Source organism: Gekko japonicus, unplaced genomic scaffold (assembly GCF_001447785.1).
Source record: "Gekko japonicus isolate JY-2015 unplaced genomic scaffold, Gekko_japonicus_V1.1 scaffold290, whole genome shotgun sequence".
Classification (NCBI taxonomy): Eukaryota; Metazoa; Chordata; class Lepidosauria; order Squamata; family Gekkonidae; genus Gekko; species Gekko japonicus.
This window is the reverse complement of record NW_015163613.1, coordinates 1,247,932-1,268,269: the sequence shown is the minus strand read 5'-3', so window position 1 is coordinate 1,268,269 and position 20,338 is coordinate 1,247,932. Positions and strand designations below refer to the sequence as shown.

At 41.2% G+C, this 20,338-nt stretch overlaps 1 protein-coding gene across 1 annotated transcript in view; it reads left to right on the top strand.

Annotated features, from left to right (window-relative positions):
- The window catches only part of PRICKLE1 (prickle planar cell polarity protein 1), an 86,704-nt gene extending 68,211 nt beyond the window's left edge, over window positions 1-18,493 (top strand). The window contains exons 2-8 of the mRNA XM_015407355.1: window positions 9,174-9,359; window positions 10,797-10,910; window positions 12,666-12,803; window positions 13,162-13,365; window positions 13,568-13,754; window positions 14,926-15,786; window positions 16,967-18,493. Of these exons, the coding sequence (XP_015262841.1) occupies window positions 9,240-9,359; window positions 10,797-10,910; window positions 12,666-12,803; window positions 13,162-13,365; window positions 13,568-13,754; window positions 14,926-15,786; window positions 16,967-17,811 (2,469 nt within the window). The 5' untranslated portion in view covers window positions 9,174-9,239 and the 3' untranslated portion in view covers window positions 17,812-18,493. The remainder of the gene's footprint in view (window positions 1-9,173; window positions 9,360-10,796; window positions 10,911-12,665; window positions 12,804-13,161; window positions 13,366-13,567; window positions 13,755-14,925; window positions 15,787-16,966) is intronic.
- The last annotated feature ends 1,845 nt before the right edge of the window (window positions 18,494-20,338 follow it).

The window sequence follows — 20,338 nt, the reverse complement described above, 5'->3', positions numbered from 1 at the left end:
TGCGGGAGCGGCAGCCCCTGACGTGGTGAAGAGATTCCTTGTAAGTATTCTGCACACCGCCGTTAATAGAGTCTGTCCCAAGCTATTTAGACTGAAATAGGATAGAGCTTTCTTTCTTTTTTAAAGGCTGCAGTTGGTGAGCGTGCTGCTGTGCTGTCGCTTTCTGAGTTGTGGGGGCAACACTGTGGTGGGGAAAGAGAGATGGCGAAGGACTTGAGAAGAAGCGTTGTTTTTACAGTTTCGGCAGCGATGTTAGGGGTGGCGGAGGGTCAAGAAGTCTGCGAGGTGGCGGAGGGGAGTCTGGCTCGGGTTGTGCGAAGCCTCACTGTGCGTGCGAAGCCCCCCACCCCGGGGGGGGGCATTGTTATTGGGATGCAGAGAGGCGGTCGGAAGCCTCGTCCAGGGTGGGTGAGAGACGAGCCTTTGGACAGACTGCTGGTGAGGAAGACCGGATAGGGTGTCTGCGGAGCGGCGCTTCGTTGCCGGCTGTTGCTGGCGGCGAACCCCCCCGTGGGGGGGGGGGGGGGGGGGGGCTTGACTAGGGTGAGTCGTCCTTGACAGAGGGGTGGGGTTTCCTGGCCTGAGCTTTGCCTTGCTTCCCATTCACACGCTCCAGTTGGGTAGCCCCTCCTCTGGGCCCGGGCAGGGGGTCTTCGGGAGGTGGTCTGGGTTTGTTTTCGTCCTGGTCATTTCCCAGCGCGCTGCACTGGGATGCCTTTTCGCTTCGGCAGCCTTCAGCCGCTGTTCGAGGGACATGTCAGAGGGCAGCTGAGTGGATGAGTGAAGACCCTTCACAACTTTGCCCGCTGGTGAGTGGTCGGCGTTTGGAAGAGCAGAGCCTCAGCTGCTGCACTAAGAAGAGCTTTGAATCGAATAGATTGGGGGGGGGGGGGAGAGCGTAGGGAGTCTGTGGGAGGCTGGTTCGGAATGTAATGGTCTGTGGACTTCAGTCAGAGAGCCCGAGAATTTCTGCCAAGACTTTTCTGAAGTATTTAAAGCAGGGTGTGTGTGTGTGTGTGTTAATGGCCTCTGGATCTGAGTGGGTCTGTTTGAGATTGCCAGCAGACAGAGGTGTTGTTAAAAAGCAACAGTTTAAAGGTCTTGCATAGGTGGAATAAACTACTGATTTTTTAAAAATGAGAAATGTCAAACATATCTGTCTGGAGGCAGAGATGTAAGGTGCATTTTTTGTTTTGGGAAGTTATTAAGTTGTGCATTTGTGCCAGAGTGTGGATGGACTGCTGGCTTTGTATCATGATTAACCCTTTCTGCAGTAGAATCCAGCATTCTGCCTTCCATAGTAGTTTGCTTTTAAAAAAATTGAAAATGTAATTTGGGCTATAATTTTTTACACAGATCTAGTGACTACTTTATCACTTCCCTTAAATGTTTTCTTTATAAACGTTTTCTTAAGCTGAGTGCCATAAGTTTCAACAAAGAAGAGTTGTTCAGGAGCCAACAGGTGACGGTGAAACATGAGTATATGTTTACACTGGAGTAAAGTCTGGCTGCTGTTTCCTATGGTTGCTGTTTAAAATAGAAATGTGAAACATGTATCAATAGGAGCCTTTAAAAAGTTAGATTTGCCTGGTTTCTTCATCTGGCAAACTGTTAGGGAAAATGACTTTGAGATATTGCTTCCTAACCTAAGGTATTGACATGTTTTTTGTCAAGTTTTATTTCCATTGAGCTGCATCAGGTCCTTTGTTTATATCCTATTGTGCAGGCAAATGGCCTCAAATAACATGTAGACCCAGTGCTTTTACAAGGCAGCAAAGATTAAGTACCTAAGTCTCATTCACTGCAATATCTGAAGATATTCTGAAGTATGTTCTCAAATTTAGAACCACACTTAGTATTAGAAATGGGGTATTTCCCTATTTTGGTTGCTATAGTGTTGTTGTTGTTTTTAACTCAATGAGAATTAAGAGAACTTTTTTCCTACTAGGCCTGTTCACCTTCATGCCTTTGAAATGTTCTGAAAAGATGACTACACTGAAGTTGCTATGTGGTATTACTACTTTTCCTCTTTAAGATTGTGTTATATATTCTACTGTGTATGTCACCTGACACCTGCTTTTTAACCTCAAGTCTTGACCCTTCAGTATAGTTGCAGTGCCCTGTGAATGGATGTATGTGATATGCATCTTGGATTCCCCATAGCCTTGTTAACAAGCAATTTAACAAAAAAAGTTGTTAAACAATTTGCCCTGCAGGATGAACTTAAACAGCAGGAGATGGGCAAGAATGTTTGCTAACTGGCCTTGTGAATTGTGACCCCTTCACTCTGGTCAGAGGTGACCACAGAGCAAACACTGTGATCTGGAAATCCTAACATAAGGGCTAGTTTCATACTTGGCTTCAACTGTTGCATGTAGAACAAGGAGTCTTTTATAGAACGTATGTGTCCAGCAACTTTTGTGCGTGATTTCTGTCTCTTGAATGCCTTATATATTGTGACAATAAATGCCATTTGCACTGTTGTTTATATCTAAAGTTCCAAATTGGATTTCTTTAATCCAATTTTATATTTAATGCACCCGTTGCCTGTAAAAGGATAATCTGAACATTTTGCTCGTCTGCCCAGGGGTGCTACTGTAAAAGTCAGTTATTGATGGCAAGTTGCCATGTTGGTCCAAAGAAAAATCCCCCCCAAAAAAGCCATGTAATGCTTTTTGTTAGCTAGTCATGTTAGTCTGAGTTTTGAAAAAGTAGGCAAGAGAGTATCATCATGTAATGACTGCCTTACTTCTAATATATGAAAATATTTAGTATGATATAACTAGTATATAATGAGATGAAAACCTAACTGCAGTGATGTAAACATTTTAGTCTCGAATCTGCAGTTCAGGTAACTTACCACTTACATGTTAAGAGAAAAAAAAGTAAACTGAACAGTGAGTTCTAAAATGGTATTACAAATGCTAAATGCTGTAACAGCCCATGCAACCACTTGAGGCATCACAAATATATATGAATTACAGTATTTATCCCTATCTTGTTCCTAGCTGGCAGCAGCATGAGAGGAGGCCCATTACTCCCCCCCCCCCAATGTACACTGCCACGGCTACTGGCAAGCTTCTGAAGTGTTCTTAGTGCCACTGTGCCTCATTTTGTTCTCTGCTGCCAGTAGCACAAGAGGAGATGATGGGCATAGCTTATGGCCTGCTGGGCCCTTCCCTTGGGCCTGCACTGTGTAGTGCTGCCATCACTACTGGGCTCAGCTTGTTAGCATGACATGTTGCATAATGACTTAGGGTGGCAATAACTGAGCCAGCCACAAGATAAAGAAATCCATGGAAGAAATTGGTGACTTGCTCTCTCTGTATAATATAATTTTTAATGATAACTTTATCAAACAAGTTTACATACAGATAAAGGCAGCTTAGCAGTTTCTCATCAGTCTGTGGTAGAACAGTTTACAGTATCAGATATAACTCTGGCAAAAACCCATGTCCAAACTGACAGTAAAGCAAAAAAATACATTAAGTGGATTGGTCTTACTACCTAGGTAAGGTCTTTAGGAAGATATAATATTGAAATATATATTTGGACATTGTATTCTACTTCATAAAACTTAGAATCATATGAATCGGAAGGGGCCATACGGGCCATTGAGGCGAACCCCCTGCTCAATGCAGGATCATCCTAAAGCATTCCTGGCAAGTGTTCATCCAGTTGCTGCTTGAAGACTGCCAGTGAGGGGGAGATTACCAGCTCCGCAGGCAGCCGATTCTGCTACTGGACTACTCTCACTGTATTTTTTTTTTCATAATACCCAACCAGTATCTTTGTTTCCTTAAGTTAAACCCATTATTGTGAGTCATATCTTTTGCTGCCAACAGGAACAATTCCTTGCTCTCCTATATGTTACAGCCTTTCAATCATGTCTCCCACTCAACCTCCTCTTCTCCAGATTGAACATTCTTAAATCCTCAGCCTTTCCTTGTAGGGCTTGGTCTCCAGGCCCCTGATAATCTTTATCACTCTTTTCTGTACCCCCTGCATTCTGTCCACATCTTTTGTGAAGTGAGGCCTCCAGAACTGCACGTAGTATTCCACGTGTGGCCTGAGGGGCTATGGCATCTTGTGATTTGGATGTTATGCCTCTTTTGATACACCCTAAGACTACATTAGCCTTTTTTGTGCTGCTGCTGCTACATCACACTGACTGCTCATATTTAGCTTACAGTCCATCTGTACTCCAAGATCTTGTTCACACATGCTGCTACCCAGAAGTGTGTTCCCCACCCAGTAGGCTTGCTTCTCATTTTTGTTACCCAGATGTAGAACTCTGCACTTAACTTTGTTGAATTGCACCTTATTTATATCTGCTTGCTTTTCCAGTGTGTTTAGATATCAATGCCATAATCTCAACATATCCATGTCAACTATTATTCAATTAAAATATGCTTGTCGTTGGACTCCTCTTTGATATTTAGACTATTAGTGCCAACCAAGTAATTTTACAGCATTTCATTTAATGCAAGACTTTAAAATTGATTTTTGTCTTACAGAAATTATTTAAGGAGCATTTTAAACTCTTTAGTGATGCCAAATAAGTTTAAAAATTAGGTTTTGATCAGTTTGCTGTACTGCAGGGGTAGCCAAACTTGCTTCATGCAAGAGCCACATAGACTATGTCAGATGTCAGATGCTTGAGAGCCTCAAGGTGACTTTGGAGGAAGAGTTGGGTTTGGGGGAGTGGCCAGAAAGTGACATCACAGGAAGGGGTGGGGTTTCGGTGTAGGATGTGACATCACCAGAAGGGGTGGAGCTTAGGAAGTGACATCACCTGACCTTTGACATGTAAGTGACATCACAGGACATGACATGTAAGTGATATCACATATTTGCTAGGCACTACCCCCAAGTCTCCTGGTTCCACCCCCAGCCCGTGGGTGGTAAAAACAGAAAAACAAAAGTGGTAAAAATAGTTATTTCTTATGATATCTATTATAGTAGAATGGTTTTGTGGGTAGCCGTAAAAAGACACACACACTCCACCACCCCAGGGGCTACAACACAGTTAACCTTATCCCAGAACTTCCCAGGAAAACGTTCCTGTGAAGTGACCACAAATACAGGCGGAGAAGTGGGAAGTACTTGTATTGATCACCACCAGCTGCTTGAGACTATTAAAAGTGACCTTGTCCACAGGCCCTTCCACAGAGACAGAGGTCATACCAAAGCCAGAAAAGCTCCTTACTTGTGGGAGCCCAGCAGGGACACAGATGAGAAGCTGGCAAAAGAAATGAAATGCAGTGGGGAAGCCTCCCTTTTCCAGAACCCTCCCTTTTCCAGAAGCACGAGGACACGGTGGAGCAAAATTAAAGCTGCGAAGCAGGGAAGATGGAGAAAGTCAGGCTGACTCCAGCAAGCAAGGCCTGGGGCTTGTTGCATTCTGCATTTGCTTATTTGTGTCTACGTGTAAAGTTACATCAAGTGGCAGCTGACTTATGGCAACCCTACAGGGTTTTCAAAACAAGAGACTTGCAGGGGCAGTTTGCCATTGCCTGCCTCTGCGTAGCGACCCTGGACCTCTTCAGTGGTCTCCCATCCAAGTACTAACCAGGCCCCTCTGCTCAGCTTCTGAGATCTAATGAGGCTAGCTTGGGACAGCCTATGGAGGCCACGGCCAGCCTGGGCACTCGGCTGCTGCCTTGCTGCCCCAAAAACAGTCCCTGCCAGCCCACCAGCCCCACTGGAGACCCGGGTGCTCTCCACTGCCGCTCCACCCCCAAAAAACACTGCCCACCAGCCTCACTGGAGCCCCAGGCCAGCCATGGCTTCTATAGGCTGGCCAGGGGAAAGCTTCCCAGCCAGCCTATGGAGGCCGCAGGCAGCCTGGGTGCTCTCTGCTGCCCCCCACCTCTCCAAAAACAGTCCCCACCACCCACTCCTGAGCACCCAGGCTGCCCGCTGGCCTGGACACTCTTGGCCACCACCACCCCGAAAACAGTCCCTGCCACCAACACCCAGCCCAACTTACCTTTTGGCAGCGGCATGAAGAAGCAGCACGTGAGGGCTGCTGGGAGCTGGGGGTGGGGCTTAGCTTCCAGTAACCAGCCCCTGGCTTCCTTCCCACCCACCCAACTCTAAGAAAGGCTGGGGAAAATCCTCCTCTTTTAAAGTGGGGGGGGGGACGGACGTGGGGGTTGGCAAGCCTCATGAGCCACTTGAGATGGCTCCAAGAGCCACATGCAGCTTGTGAGCTGCAGTTTGGCCACCCCTGCTCTACTGGATATGAATCTTCAAAACTCTAGAATCAGTTGGAGCATGAAGATAGCCAGTTACATCAAAATATTGCTAATGGTTTGGGGGGTTTTGCTTCCAGCAAGCATGCTGATTAAGACTTATTCTTATTTCAATCCATTAGTTGCACATAGAGTGATATCTTCCTCTTCAGCATTTTTTCATTCCAGAGAGAAGGAACTGATATGAATGGTCCGTGTTTATCACTTAAACTATAGATTTTTATTCATTAATGTACTAGACATCATGTAAAGGTTACCCAATTTTCTTGGCTAACAGGTTAAATGTAGATGTCTCCTTTACTACAAACAACTATCAGATTGCATAGAAAGGTCAGGAAATTCAAGCAAGAAAACAAAAAGAAAAGGGGGGATGGGAGATTATAACTTGGGATATTTGTAGTACACATGGACCAAATTTAGCCTTGGCAAACCTATTGTTACTGTTATTAGTTTCCACCCATAGACATTGTCCAAATTTACTGTCCATTGCCTAGGAAGGAAATACTCAGGGTTGGTTTAATGGAATTAAACAAAATTCAAAGTACTCCAAAATCATTCTTACAGATGTCCCTCTGTACTATGGAGAAGATGCCTTGGTGTGAGGAAATAGTGATTTTTCCTGTGTTGTCAACCATTTTTAGTTCCAGTACAAATAGATCTTGGAAATATGCATAATTATCATTAGCATCCAGATACTAAGATGTTTAAGATTATGTGCCATCATGGCTTTTAATGGATGGTGGTTGTTCTGGTCATATCTGTGTCAGCAAGCTCTGCCACCTTCACTGAACTCCAAAGCAACTTTTTCTTGGAAAAGTTGGTTTCAGCACAAGATACTACTAATGAGGCTTCTAGAAAGGCTCAGGTATGTGTTGGAATATAGCACACGCTTGAGGATATCTGCTTGAGTGTGGCATGTGACTCTGTCATTTGGTACTGCAATGCAGAATTTGTGGATTGAGAATATGAGAAATCCTCTAATGTGGACAACTAGCATGTCAAGGAGGATGGTTCTAGGCTAGCCCTTTATATTGCACAAATGCTTTTCATGGGTGATCACTCAAACATGCTCTTTGATTGTCTCAGTTCCCACTCCTTGTGCTTTTTAAACTTTATAGACAGGCTTTTGATACCACTTCTGTTGGATAATGTTTGCTGTAGTTCATTTGTTAGGAAAGTGGTAGAAGAATATCTTATAACACAAATTTTGACTGTCACTCAACAGCATTGTGAAGATACTACAGATGTAATCCTAAATAGTTGTACACTTCTAAATCCATGGGAGTCAATGGGTTTACAAGGGTGTAATTTTGTTTAGGATTGCATTGTAAATTGGAAATGAACCATAACTATGAATATGTATGCTGAGCTTGCGAACAATTTGTAATATGAACATTAGCTACCAGTGCTATTTAGAAAACATATTGATTCAGAAAACAGTATTCTGAGTAGATTCAAGAGTTCATATATGAAATATAAACATTTTGGAAGGAGGAGAGAATTATGTTATAAGCTTTTTTGGATCCCCACTGGGGAGAAAATCAGAAAATAAACAGCTGAATAAATAAACCTAAATGGAAGGTTTTGCTGCTTAATACTGTCATGAAGTCCTTTCCTATTCTGTATGTTTATGCTATATAGTATCTATATATCTAATATATCTAATAGCCAACATGTCCTCTCTGTGCAGATATCTAATTCCACAAATCTGGGGCCCATGGAGGCTCAACAGAAATTCCTGCACACTTTGAGCACTCCAGGTGTGCAGAAAAATCTGACATGTTTTGAAAAATATATGGGGGATTCTCTACGCATGTGCAGAGAACGTACTTACTGATCCCATGGAACCCAAGGGAAGCCACCACTAAGAACACCAGGAGGAGCTGTTGCAGCTGTGGGGTGGGTGAGGGAGGGGTTGCCAGTGCTGTTGAGGTGGCAAAAAGGCAGCAAAGTGACTGGAAGGCGGAAGATGAAGCCAGTGAGGAGCCAGTAGAGCCGCCAAGGCAGTGAAGCTGGTGGTGGTGGGGGGGACGATTGGCAGGCACCATGGCATGGAAGAGACCCAGCAGCCAGGCAAGCGACCGAGATGGCAAAGTTGCAGGGGAGGGGGGGCTGAACAAGCTGCTGCTAATAGAGAGACAGAAGGTAAGAAAGGGGGTGGGGAGACAGAGACACAGAGAAATGGAAGGAGAGAGGAGGAATAAAAGATGATGGAAATAAGATGGCTGCTCCCGCAAGTTCCAGGGGTCTGCGAAAGCATGGGAGAAAGAGGTGAGGAGGAGGCCTCCGTGAGAACTTAGAACAGCATTGCAGGTCTCCACTTCTATATATGTCTATTTTCCCCACTGTACTCCTACTTAGTAGTAGATAGACCTTTTTCATGTTTTGGTTTCTAGGTTTTGGTTTCTTTAAATGTTTAGAACCAAGACGTGATTGAAAACCAAATTGTTTGTTTGAAAAACAAGTTTGTTTTCTTAACCTCTTTGGACTATTAACATGCAGGGCTCTAGTCGGGGGGGAGCTCTCAGGTACGGAGCTCCGGAAGAGAACCTCTAGGGGGGCGGGGCGGTCACGTGGTGAAGCCCCGCCCCCTTCTTTACCCCGCCCTCTGCTTCGATCCTCATTCCGTTTGGGAATGAGGATGAAGCAGGAGGGTAAGTAGCCGGGCCTTCTGACACACTTCCAGTGATGGCAGGGGGTGTGGCCTTCTGTCACTTCCGGTGATGTCAGGGGGCGTGGCATATGCAAATAAGTTATGCTAATGAGTTATGCTAATGAGCTCCGGCAGCTCTTTTTCTACAACAAGACCCCTGTTAACATGTAATATATACTTGTACCAAGACCATTTGGTAACATCTTATTTTTTAAAAAATAGTAATTGTCTTTTATTTTAACATTTCGATTCCCCCCCCCCAGAACACTTAATTGATGAACTGCAACTGAATATCTTCACACTCTCCCACCGACAGTGTGCCTTTTGAAATGGAACCGAAAGTTTGCAACCTGACATTTGGTTTTCAGAGAAGCTCAACATCTGATGATGACTCTGGCTGTGCCTTGGAAGAATATGCCTGGGTGCCTCCAGGTCTTAGACCTGAGCAGGTAGAAGCATATACTGCCATCTCTTTGAAGCTTATCAGAGACCAGTAATTCTGGGCCTGTATTCACCTCTGACTGATGACTTGTTACAGGAAAATGTAGTCAAGATTGCTTTTGTTTTTGTACCTTTGGTTTTTGTCCTACTGAGATAATGTCCTAAAGAATTCTCTTTTCTGCCTTTAGACAAATGCTAGTATCTGTATTAATGATTATCAGTTACTTTAAAAAAATCACAGCTAGACTGCAAACTCTTAAATGTTTAACTAATGATGGTACTATTTGTATATTAACAAGCATGAAATATTAATGCGTAAGCTAATGTAAGTACAATACAACAGGAAATATTCATGTCTATGTATCTTTGTCTAAGGAAGAAGTTTCATGGCACTTCTGTTGTTTTTTTGTAAAATGGTTACAAAGACATACAAATGCTCCTTTCCGTGTTCTTTCATATGGAGATAGCTATAAATGTAATCTTATTTTTGAAAATCAGTTCCCTACATGGAGCTGTCTGGCATCCCCAGGCTCCCCATCAGTATTTTTATCAATCCCATAACTAGGGCATCTGTTGAGGCCAGTAAAAAGGAACAGTTTTGCAAACTGGTTATTTTTAAGCTTTGAAGCATATTGTAAACATGAGAAAATCAGAACCTCTCTTTACTGAGTTTAAAGGAAGATTGTTTTGTACTGACATCTTACAAATAATTCTGCTAAAAGCAACTGTCCAGGTAGCAGCTTCATAGTTTTGAGCCATGGCTTTTTTAAAAATTGAAAAAAGGACAGTATTCTAAATAAATTTCACTTGCATTAGGTAGAAATGTAGATGTATTCATCTTTTCCCAAAACACCAATCCAAAAAGTTCTTGAAAAGTTTGCATGGAAATAATGAACCTGATCAGGTTAACAAATAGCATTTGGCTCTTCAACCTATAAAATTCATAGAGCAAATCAAGGTTGTCAATATAGCAGTTGTTTTCTGAAGAGCTTCACACATTGTGTGATAAAATGTAGAAAGAAATGTGGAATTTTAACAGACTTGTTGATTGTCCCTGAAGGGGGTGTAAATTTGATGTGCATAATTTATGACACCCCTAATTGTGGCTGCATTCCAGAACAGCAATTCAACAGCTGGGTGCTAGCTATCTCAGACAATCCTGTTCCACTGGCTCATCTGCTTATCTTCTAGCCAGAGGAATGCAAACTCTGCTGAAGATCTGAAGTTAAAAAAAAACAACAACCCCCCTCCCCAAACCTTAGTTCTCTTTGTAAACAAAATCTAAGATAAGGCCAAACCAAAAAATGTGTAATGCCTTCTGTTAAGATCAATCAAAATATTGCAAAACAGTGACCAGGCTCACTCTTTATCAGGCTAGAAATAAGGTAACAGATGAATAATTCTTACAATGGAGGGGTTGACTTTATTTCTGTTCTCCATTTCAGGTACAGCTATACTTTGCCTGTTTGTCAGAGGAGAAGGTCCCTTATGTTAACAGTCCTGGAGAGAAACACAGAATTAAACAGCTTCTTTATCAGCTACCACCCCATGATAATGAAGTAAGAAATTTGCTCATACACATTTTGCCCGGCTAAATAACTTATTGTATGTACAACAGGCAATATGGTTTCTCAGATTATGGCAGTAGTTCCCAAACTGTTTGCTGTGAACGAACTGGCAGTGTGTCAGAAAGACTTAGATTTCTAAAAAGTTTTGTATGACCTCAAAGTAGCCTGTGCACAGATTAATCTGTTTGCTGAACAGATGAATGATTCCCTAATCTGGTCTCCCAATCAATCTCATGTGGGGAAATATAATTTTGCTGCACCTCTGCATTAGGTATGAGTGAACAATCCAGGCACTCCTGATACAGATGTGGAGAACAAATATCTGTTCTGGGAGGAAAAGGCATGCTGAGTAACTCATACAGAAGCACAGTGGGTGTGCTCTCAGAGGCAGGTAGTTCCTTACTCTTACATATTCTTAAACCAGCCTGTGGTGTAGTGGTTACAGTGTTGGACTAGGATCTGGGAGACCCAGATTTGAATCCCCATTCTGCCATGAAGGCTTTCTGGGTGACCTGGAGTTAATCACACAAATAACCTAATTTACCTCACAGGATGGCACTGAGAATAAAATAGACAAGAGGAGAATGATGTAACGATGTGTCCCAATCAGGGGGAAAGGTGTAGTATAAGTTAAATACATTAAGATAAGTAAGGGCAGTCTGGGAAAACATTAATTCATCATATTACAAGCATGTGAATTGGTGCAATGTATCCAGGCAGGCTTTAGAGTATGTGAGAAAATAATCTACTCCTACAACTCCCTATTTGTAGGGAATCCCCTCATTATTACATACTATGCACATTTATTTTTAACAGACTGGAAGGAGTTCTGTGTTTAATCTAGGTTGTGTTAATATATATATATATGAGAAAACAAAGTGATAGTATATAGGGGATACAGAAAGGAAAAAAGGGATTGTATAACATAATTGTGTAGATCAGAAATAACTATATACAAGAGTATATAAAACAGAAAATATTTCTCCCCAGCATCCCCATCATTATACTTTTTAAGACTGTGTCTATAAAATACAATGGTACTTATTTGTGCTGGGGTACATTTATATTCAACATTTTGGGTTCCAAATTTTAAACTAATTTATTTTGCCACCTACATTATTGGTTTCATCATTACTACATATTCAATAATATTATATATTTTGCCACTCCTACATACTTGCTATAACTTTTAGTAAATAGGTAATGTATCAAAGTACAAAAGGAAGGTCTATTATATATCCCATAATAAGAAAATAAAGATGTTTCTGATCAAAATCGACTTCCTTATATAGTTATATTCAGGATGTTACATTTAAAACTTATTCTACATTGCAAAGCATTTATGTACAATTTTATGAACTGCTTCTCATTCTAAATTTGGCTTCCCCTTGCATACTATACATGCCATCTCTCCTCATATTTCATGATTGATCTGTTTCTCAAATAAGTTGTTAATTTCAGCAAGTTTATTTTCCCATTCTTCTAAGCTTGATCTGTAATTGCAAAACTGCATGCAGATCTGAGTCCTTTAACATGTGTCTGCTGCTAGTGATTTCCTTTATGCAGTTTTCACTGCCAAAGTTATGCTTTCAACACTGATGAAAATATCAGTTAAAGCTGGATGCATGTGCTGTTTCTGTTGCATGCATGTGTTTGCTGCACTGACAGGGTTGTGGGTTTTTTTTTGAAAAAACGAGTTCACCGGACACGAGTGTCTAACATTGGCATCTCTTTCTTTTGCTGAAGATTAGATATTGTCAGTCTTTAAGTGAAGAAGAAAAGAAAGAACTTCAGATATTTAGTTCACGGCGTAAGAAGGAAGCACTGGGACGAGGCACAGTCAAACTACTCTCAAGAGCAGTAATGCATACACTTTGTGAACAGGTAAAATTCTTATTACCCAAATGAAATCAATATTGGCATATAATCCAGGATTCTTACAACTACTTTAAAATCAAAGTTAATGGTCTGCTACTGTTTGAGTAAAGTAGTAATGGTCATTCCTGCCTAAAAGTATGATCTTCAGCTGTTTTAGATTAGAAAAATGGTCATACCATACATAGCTGTGTTACTGAAAGCAAGCCTCTCCTAAAAAATGTTAAGGTAAAATATCAAGATGGAATATGCTGATAGATTGTGATACTTGAAAGACATATTAAAAAGATTAGGAGGATAATGAAGATTGTACTGTAGAATATATTTATAAAATGGAAACTATATTTCAATTATCACTTACTTTCAGTGTGGTACAAAAATAAATGGAGGTGAAGTTGCAGTGTTTGCGTCAAGAGCAGGACCTGGAGTGTGCTGGCATCCGTCCTGTTTTGTGTGTTCTACGTGCAATGAACTTCTTGTTGACCTAATCTACTTCTACCATGATGGAAAAATTCATTGTGGTAGACACCATGCTGAACTTCTCAAGCCACGCTGTTCAGCATGTGATGAGGTAAGGAATCCTGCAGTTCAACAATACTTAAACTAGAGAAAGAAACAAATGTTGTTGCTTGCTCAGTTAAGCAACTTAGTTTTTGAAGACTTCTAGAAACCAAGGTTCATGTGGCTTTGTTTCTTGCGAATTAAATATTCTAACAGTAAACAGAAAGAAAATTCTAAACAAGCTATTGTCTAAAATCTTTTTTTTTTTTTAGATTATCTTTGCTGATGAATGTACAGAAGCAGAAGGTCGCCATTGGCATATGAAACATTTTTGTTGCCTTGAGTGTGAAACCATCCTTGGAGGACAGAGATATATTATGAAGGATGGACGTCCATTCTGCTGTGGCTGTTTTGAGTCCCTTTATGCAGAGTATTGTGAGACTTGCGGGGAACACATAGGTAATTCTGTACCTTAAAACATAAAAATGTTTACAGTACAAAGTGGCCTAGTTGGTCAAGCTTAAAAACAGCTTGACTTCAATAAGTCAAAGATGTATAAAATTGCACACATAACCATTATATATAACTAGGAATAAGGCCCGTTGTGGAAATAAATACAACGAACTCTAGAAAGAGGCTCTGGGCAGATGCCCTGGCCTTGGGCACTCAGCGTCAATTTGCTGTGGTGACCAGCAGGGTATAATGACACAGAGCTTACCGTTTTCTCCAGGGGAACTGCTCTCTACCATCTGAAGAACAGTTGTAATTCTGAGTGATCTCCAGCCCTCTCCTGGAGATTGGCAACAATGAATCCCCACGAGGGAATGGCTGGTTTGAAGGGTGGCATCTATGGCATTGTACCTGTCTGTGGTCCCACCCCTCCTCAAAGCCCACCCTCTCCATGCAGCCATGTGAGTTTACATGTGCATGTGTATAAGTTGGGGGCTACTGTCAGGAGCTATATACAGGGATCATATCACCCAAGTGCTGATAGATCAGTTTCTGGGCAAATTCAAAGTGCTGGGTTTTATGACTAAGGCCATAACAGGTTTGAGGCCGGGGTGCTTGAAGGACTATTTCCTCTTGTACCATTCATCCTGCCAGTGGAAATCTTCCTCAAAAGACCTGCTCTCTGTGCCTCTGGTCTTCAGTGAGGAGGAAGGTCTCTACCAGAGACTGAGTCTTTTCAGTTGTGGCACCTCACCTTTGGAATGAACACCCCTTGTTTGGCACCTCCTCTACTATCTTCTAGGCACCAGGCCAAAGCATTTTTTTACTCAGTCTTGGGTTGTTGTTTTTTTTACAGTCTGTCTGTGGATTGTTAAAACGATTACTTTAGCTGCATAATGTTTTATACATCTAGGTTTTCATATGCTTTTTAAATGGTTCATAATTTTAATGAGATTATGTTTTATGATTTTACCTTTTATTTTGTGAGCTGCCTCAAGCAGGTCTCTGAAGAGGTGGCATATAAATGTTTTAAGTGAAATAAATAGGTCCACACAGACTGTAAGGTAATATATTGTAGATTCAGTGCTTCTGACATCAGCATGACAATACTTAAAGAAATCCAGGGAATAGATACCAATTAAACTTACACAAGAAGTAATTGTCCCTCTCTTCTTGACAGGGGTTGATCATGCTCAGATGACTTATGATGGACAGCACTGGCATGCCACAGAAACTTGCTTTTCATGTGCTCACTGCAAAATTTCCCTACTTGGCTCTCCTTTCCTTCCCAAGCAAGGACAGATTTATTGTTCCAAATCATGCAGTCTGGGAGAAGATGTTCATGCCTCTGACTCTTCTGACTCTGCTTTCCAATCTGCCCGCTCAAGGGACTCCAGGAGGAGTGTTCGTATGGGGAAAAGCAGTCGGTCAGCAGATCAGTGCAGACAGTCCCTTCTCCTGTCTCCAGCTCTGAATTACAAATTCCCTGGCCTCTCAAGCACAGCGGATGATACCCTTTCAAGGAAATTGGATGACTTAAGCCTTTCAAGGCAAGGAATGGGCTTTGTTGATGAAGACCTCTGGAAAGGAAGGGAGGAGCAAGAAATTCCAGATGATCCTGAAGAATGGGCTGAACATGAAGACTATATGACTCAGCTGCTCCTAAAGTTTGGTGATAAAGGTCTCTTACAGCAGCCAGTGGAAGTAAATGTTAGAGCAAATGAACAATGGGTTTCTGAAAGCATGGTTAAAGGAAGATCTGAGTTGAAGAAAAATAGCCAAAGCCTAGCAAGTAAGAAATACCAATCAGATATGTACTGGGCCCAATCCCAAGATGGCTTAGGGGACTCTGCTTATGGGAGCCATCCAGGCCCTGCTAGCAGCAGGAAAATCCAAGAGCTGGACATAGAACACAGTGCAACTAGGTATAAGTGTGACCAAAAGCAATGGTATGATAATTCACTAGAACATTTACCAGACCTGAAACAGGAGCAGTGTGTTAGAGATTCAATGGATTCACTGGCTTTGTCCAATATTACAGGTGAGATGACTTTGTTAATTTGGAACTATGGTCTAGTCTACGCCTAGTTTTAATGGTAATAGATGAGCTATTGAGTTTTTTCTACGAAGAGTATTAGAAGTTATGCTTGATTCCTATTGCATTAGCTGTGCTGGAATCCCACTCAAGGGATAAAGAGAATATCTGAGGATTACCAAAGTATCTATCAGCAGTGGCCAGATACATATTGGTCTCTCCTCTTTTTTATGTAAATCAGTTGTGCAGAAGAATAGCAGGGAATACAGACAGCTTGTAGGAAGAAGTTGCTGTGTGTAATGTTGTCTTGTCCTTTGTTTTAGCTGGTCTCTCAAATATGTGGTGGTAAAGGGACTGATTATTGATTATGTGGACCTAAATATAAAAATATGAAAATGGAATTGTCACGGCTCAGGTGGGGTGTCACCTGACGCTGCCACCACTCTGGATTTAGGATCCCTTGAGAAGGCCCAGAGCACCCTCCCAAGACCTTCAGACCTCCCTTTTGGCCAAATAATAGGCGTGAGGACCAGGCAGAGTAAACAACAAGGAAAAGGTTTATTTTATAGAAGGTCAAACAAACAAGGTGCAGGAATAATAACAGTAAGTGGGTTAAAAGAAAAGAAACCAAATGCCCTAATGCGTCTAAACTTATTGTCCCTGGCTCACTGTCTCAAGTGGGCCTCAGTCTGTTCACTCTACCTCTCAGGATGAGGGTCTCTTCCCTGCAGCAGCCTTCCTTCTGGCTCTGCCCTCTTGGAAGAAAGAACAGCTTTTCCTTTCGCACCAGTTCTTTTATTCCCCAGCCCTCTTCTTCCCTATAGGCCAAAATCAGCGCCAAAACTTCCCAAGGCCTTCTGAGGTTTGTAGGCTTAGCCTCCCCTACTGCTAGCCAGGCTCCCTGGGCCTACTAGGCCTCTGGTGGCACAGCCCAGATCATGACAGGAGTGGAAGTTCCAAATATTTTCCCCCAGTAATTGTAAGGGATCATTACTTGGCAATAACTGATTGATCTGTCAGTGTCCTATACTTAACTCTTCTCTAGAATCGGAACTTGAATTTCTACTTCAGCTACAATTTTTTAAAGAACCTTGTATATTTCTTCAGTGCTTGACTGTTAGCACTTCAAATGTGGAAGATAGGAGAAAGAACACATTAATTATATTTCTTAACATTTTCCCCTTAGCTGCTTCTGTAGATGGAGAAGTCACAGCAAGACCATCTTTGTATTCTTTGCAAACATACCAAGAGCTGGAAGTAGACGATTGTGAGAAAATGAGTAACATGGGAACCCTGAATTCCTCAATGCTTCACAGGAGTACAGAGTCTCTAAAAAGTTTAAGTTCTGAATTATGTCAAGGCAAGGCACTGCCGGATGAAAAGCCAATACATATGCCAGTTCTCAGAAGATCCAAATCACAGACTAGACCTCACCAGGTTAAGTTTTCAGATGATGTCATTGATAATGGAAACTATGAGAACCTTGAAATTCGCCAGCCTCCGATGAGTGAAAGGACTCGACGGCGAGTTTACCAGTTTGAAGACCTTGGAACTAGACAGCAACATCGGCGCAGGAAGAGTAGAAAGTCTAGGTCTGATAATGCACTTCACTTGGCTGCAGAAAGAAAACCCTTGCCAAAGGAAAGACTTAATTTTTATTCTCCGCAGGATTATAATAAATTCATTCATAATAAAAGTCCTCATGCTATGCGGGCATACACTCCAAACCCATACAGCCAGTACAGCCATATTTCTCCATATGCAGTGGGGAACCATCAAGACCAGTTTTTTGGATTCTTTGGTGATGAGGAAGACTCCTGGTGTTCATCATCATCATCATCATCATCTGATTCAGAAGAGGAAGGTTACTTTTTAGGACAGCCCATTCCCCAGCCCCGATCAGTGAGATATCCCTATTATACAGATGATCTTTCTAGTCCAACTGCTGAACTTCCCAGTTCTCCATTTGGACAAAGAGCAACATCCAAAAAGCGAAAAGCACACAAAGGCAAAAACTGCATAATTTCTTAAGCTTTACTAGTAACTATGAGCTATGTGCCTAGGCTGTTTTAAATATTATATAGATAAATAGCTTAAATTACTTTGTGTGAAACTACAGTCACACAAGCCCCCCCCCCCCATCTTCAGTCAAGGTGCTGAATAATCTAACAAGTAGAGGGCTGCAATAACATAAGAGCAAACTGAAAATAGGTTTTATGATCCTGCTGAGGTATATTCTTTTGGGGCTATACCAACAAACAGAGAAACTGGGTTCTAAGTAGCTTTTTTGGGTTGGATTATGCTAAAATCCAAGGAAAATGCAATGTTGTTTAGACCTCATCTGCTTCTTCAGTTGCCTGTTTAAGTCAAACAAGAAAAAAAAAGAATGTCTGAACAGTATTTTTACCCCTCTTCGTTCAGCTACTCACCAACTATATTAATGTAGCCCAACCAATTTTGATTCTATACAAGAATTTTGTTTCAATGTAAGTCAATAATAGATGCCAGAATTGAGCCAATTTAGTCCATTTCATTTTCTAAGTTATCATTCTGACAACTTTTTACATAAAATGTATTTTGTCCTTCAGCAGCTACTTAAATGTGGTGTGTAACTTAATTGCATTAAGTCAGTGAGCCAGCTTATACAGAAATATTGTGAAATCAGGTCTGAGATTCCTGTATATTTCCAATTCTGGTTTCCAATGTAGTAGGAGCAGCAATTAGGTATAACTGATATTTATAAAATATTTCATAACTTATCAGTGCAAATAATGTACATATTGTAAAGTTAAAATTTAACAAACTATTTTTATATCCCTGAATTGCAAGACATTTGTTAAAATTCAAAAGTAGTTTTATTTGAGGGTTTAACATCGGCTTGAGTCAGTCAGGGTTTGTTAAATGTCCGTAAATTTATATTAGCGAAATGTTTAATTTTTCTGACACTAAAGCTCTGTATGCATGGTAGAGCTATGTAAATATTGTTTAAGCTATGGTCCTTTTAAGCATTAAAGGCATTATTTATGGGTCAAGAAAACTATATTGTAAAAATGTAAAAAACTACACCAATTTGGAATATATAAATCCACCAAAAACAGACAATCTGATGTTACTGTTTCTCTATGGTAGGCAATATACAAAGGATATTTGAGATTGAGTGTTTCAATAGCTACATCATAATGCAATACTGTATTCAAAATTTCATTTTCAGTCCTTTCCCCAAAATGCTCTAAGCTTGGAACCTGTTCAACCCTCCATCATGGAGAAGGTTCTTTAAGGCCTTGTTGGTATGTAGGTGAAGCTGGTATTTGTAAAACTCTGCTTCTGCCTTGCTTTACAGTGACTGAAATTCAGTTAGTCTTTTGCAGGCTTTTAGAGACAGCCTAAACATTTCATGCACTCTGTTGAAGTTTTTACTATTTTGAATGTTACCAGCTCTGAATACGTATTTATTTAAAACACTTCTATCCTGCCTTATCTCCTCAGACTCAAGTTGTCAAATATGGCATGTAGAAATATTGATCAGAGGTTAGATATGACCAATATGGCAAAAATCACCCCCTTACATTTATATATTACTTCTGTTTTTATGTTAAACTACCCAGCTTATTATCTGAAATGTACACCTTGCCTTACTGCCTATTTGCATGGAAGAAAGCTATGGTTCACTACAGAAATATCAACTTTAGATCAATTAGATGCAACTTTAAGGAGTCTCCATAGTTCATCACATTTGAACTCCACAATTGTGGCAGCAGTGCTTCCATATGTATAGGAGTAGGTCTATTTACTATTCAAGATCCACAGGGGTCCCCAACCTTTTTGGGCGGGTGGGCACATTTGGAATTCTGACACAATGTGGTGGATGCAGTCACAAAATGGCTGCCACAGCAATGTTTTTAAAAATCTGTACAACTAATCAAATTTCCAGTAGCCAAACAGAATCCTTGTGGGGCAAATGTCCCACCCATTTTCTATAAACACTTGGTGCTGGGGACCCCTACTCTAACATACGTTAGACACCAAAGACAAATGTTCTCTGTTTCAGCATTATAGACAATTCAAAGTACTTCATACACATTATGCTGCTATAATCCTTACAGCAAGCTTTCAGGGCAGTGATATACAGCATAAGTCAAATGGCTTACAGCAGAGACAACAACTGAAGCACAGTCTTCGTTAATATGCTATACTACTTACCTGCTCTGCTGCCCATACAAGATCACTTCAGGATGGTTGCATGTATGCACAATGAAACAATTCCTATGATTCACAGTGTATGGTATTTTCCCTAACTGATGCTTACAAACACACTTGAATTACAGTAGCTTTTTAATAAATTTCTTTTTCTTAGTTCTTTGAAACCATAGCCATTTGTCAGGACCCACAGCGACAATGAAGTACACACTTGCAGGAAGGTTTTACTTTATTTGAAGCTATAGATGCATGGACAGGAACACTGTTAGGAATGACAGGTAAACTATGCGCATGGAAGGTTATAGTACATTCATATCAGCAACATCCAATTACTATGGTTCCCGCGCGTGCCATGAGGCTT